Raw genomic sequence first — 427 nt, forward strand, 5'->3', positions numbered from 1 at the left:
AAAAAAAAAAAAAAAAAAAAAAAAAAAAACAGGGAAGGAAGGAAGAAAAAACCGCCCAAGATTACAGTTACAAATGTTAAACATGTGTGAGTCTGACCTCCATTTAACCAGAGGACTAGAGGTTTAGAAGCTGGATCAACTTCTGCTTCCACAAAATAGTAAAAGAGAGCTCTCTGTTTCTTCTGATCAACACTCACATAACCAGCAAACTGCTGGAAACACACTTGAGGCTGCCCAGGTAATTGAGTGATTTTTTCAGCTGATGACAAGGAAGAATAAGACTGCACCTTGGTGAAAAAGCATATTTGAAATAATAAAGCTATAGCTATGGCCAATGCCATGACTTTGGTTTCAGTATATGGAGCAGAGAAATTTAAGAGTACTGAGAGAGATATATAGAGCTGAGGCAGCTAAAATGCTACTCAGT

General features: G+C 37.2%; 1 protein-coding gene across 1 annotated transcript in view; it reads right to left on the minus strand.

Annotated features, from left to right (window-relative positions):
* The window catches only part of LOC111373313 (serine carboxypeptidase-like 45), a 3,080-nt gene extending 2,653 nt beyond the window's left edge, over window positions 1-427 (minus strand). Inside the window, exon 1 of the mRNA XM_022995824.1 lies at window positions 98-427. Within this exon, the coding sequence (XP_022851592.1) occupies window positions 98-341 (244 nt within the window). The 5' untranslated portion in view covers window positions 342-427. The remainder of the gene's footprint in view (window positions 1-97) is intronic.

This window comes from Olea europaea, unplaced genomic scaffold (assembly GCF_002742605.1).
Source record: "Olea europaea var. sylvestris unplaced genomic scaffold, O_europaea_v1 scaffold1110, whole genome shotgun sequence".
Taxonomy (NCBI): Eukaryota; Viridiplantae; Streptophyta; class Magnoliopsida; order Lamiales; family Oleaceae; genus Olea; species Olea europaea.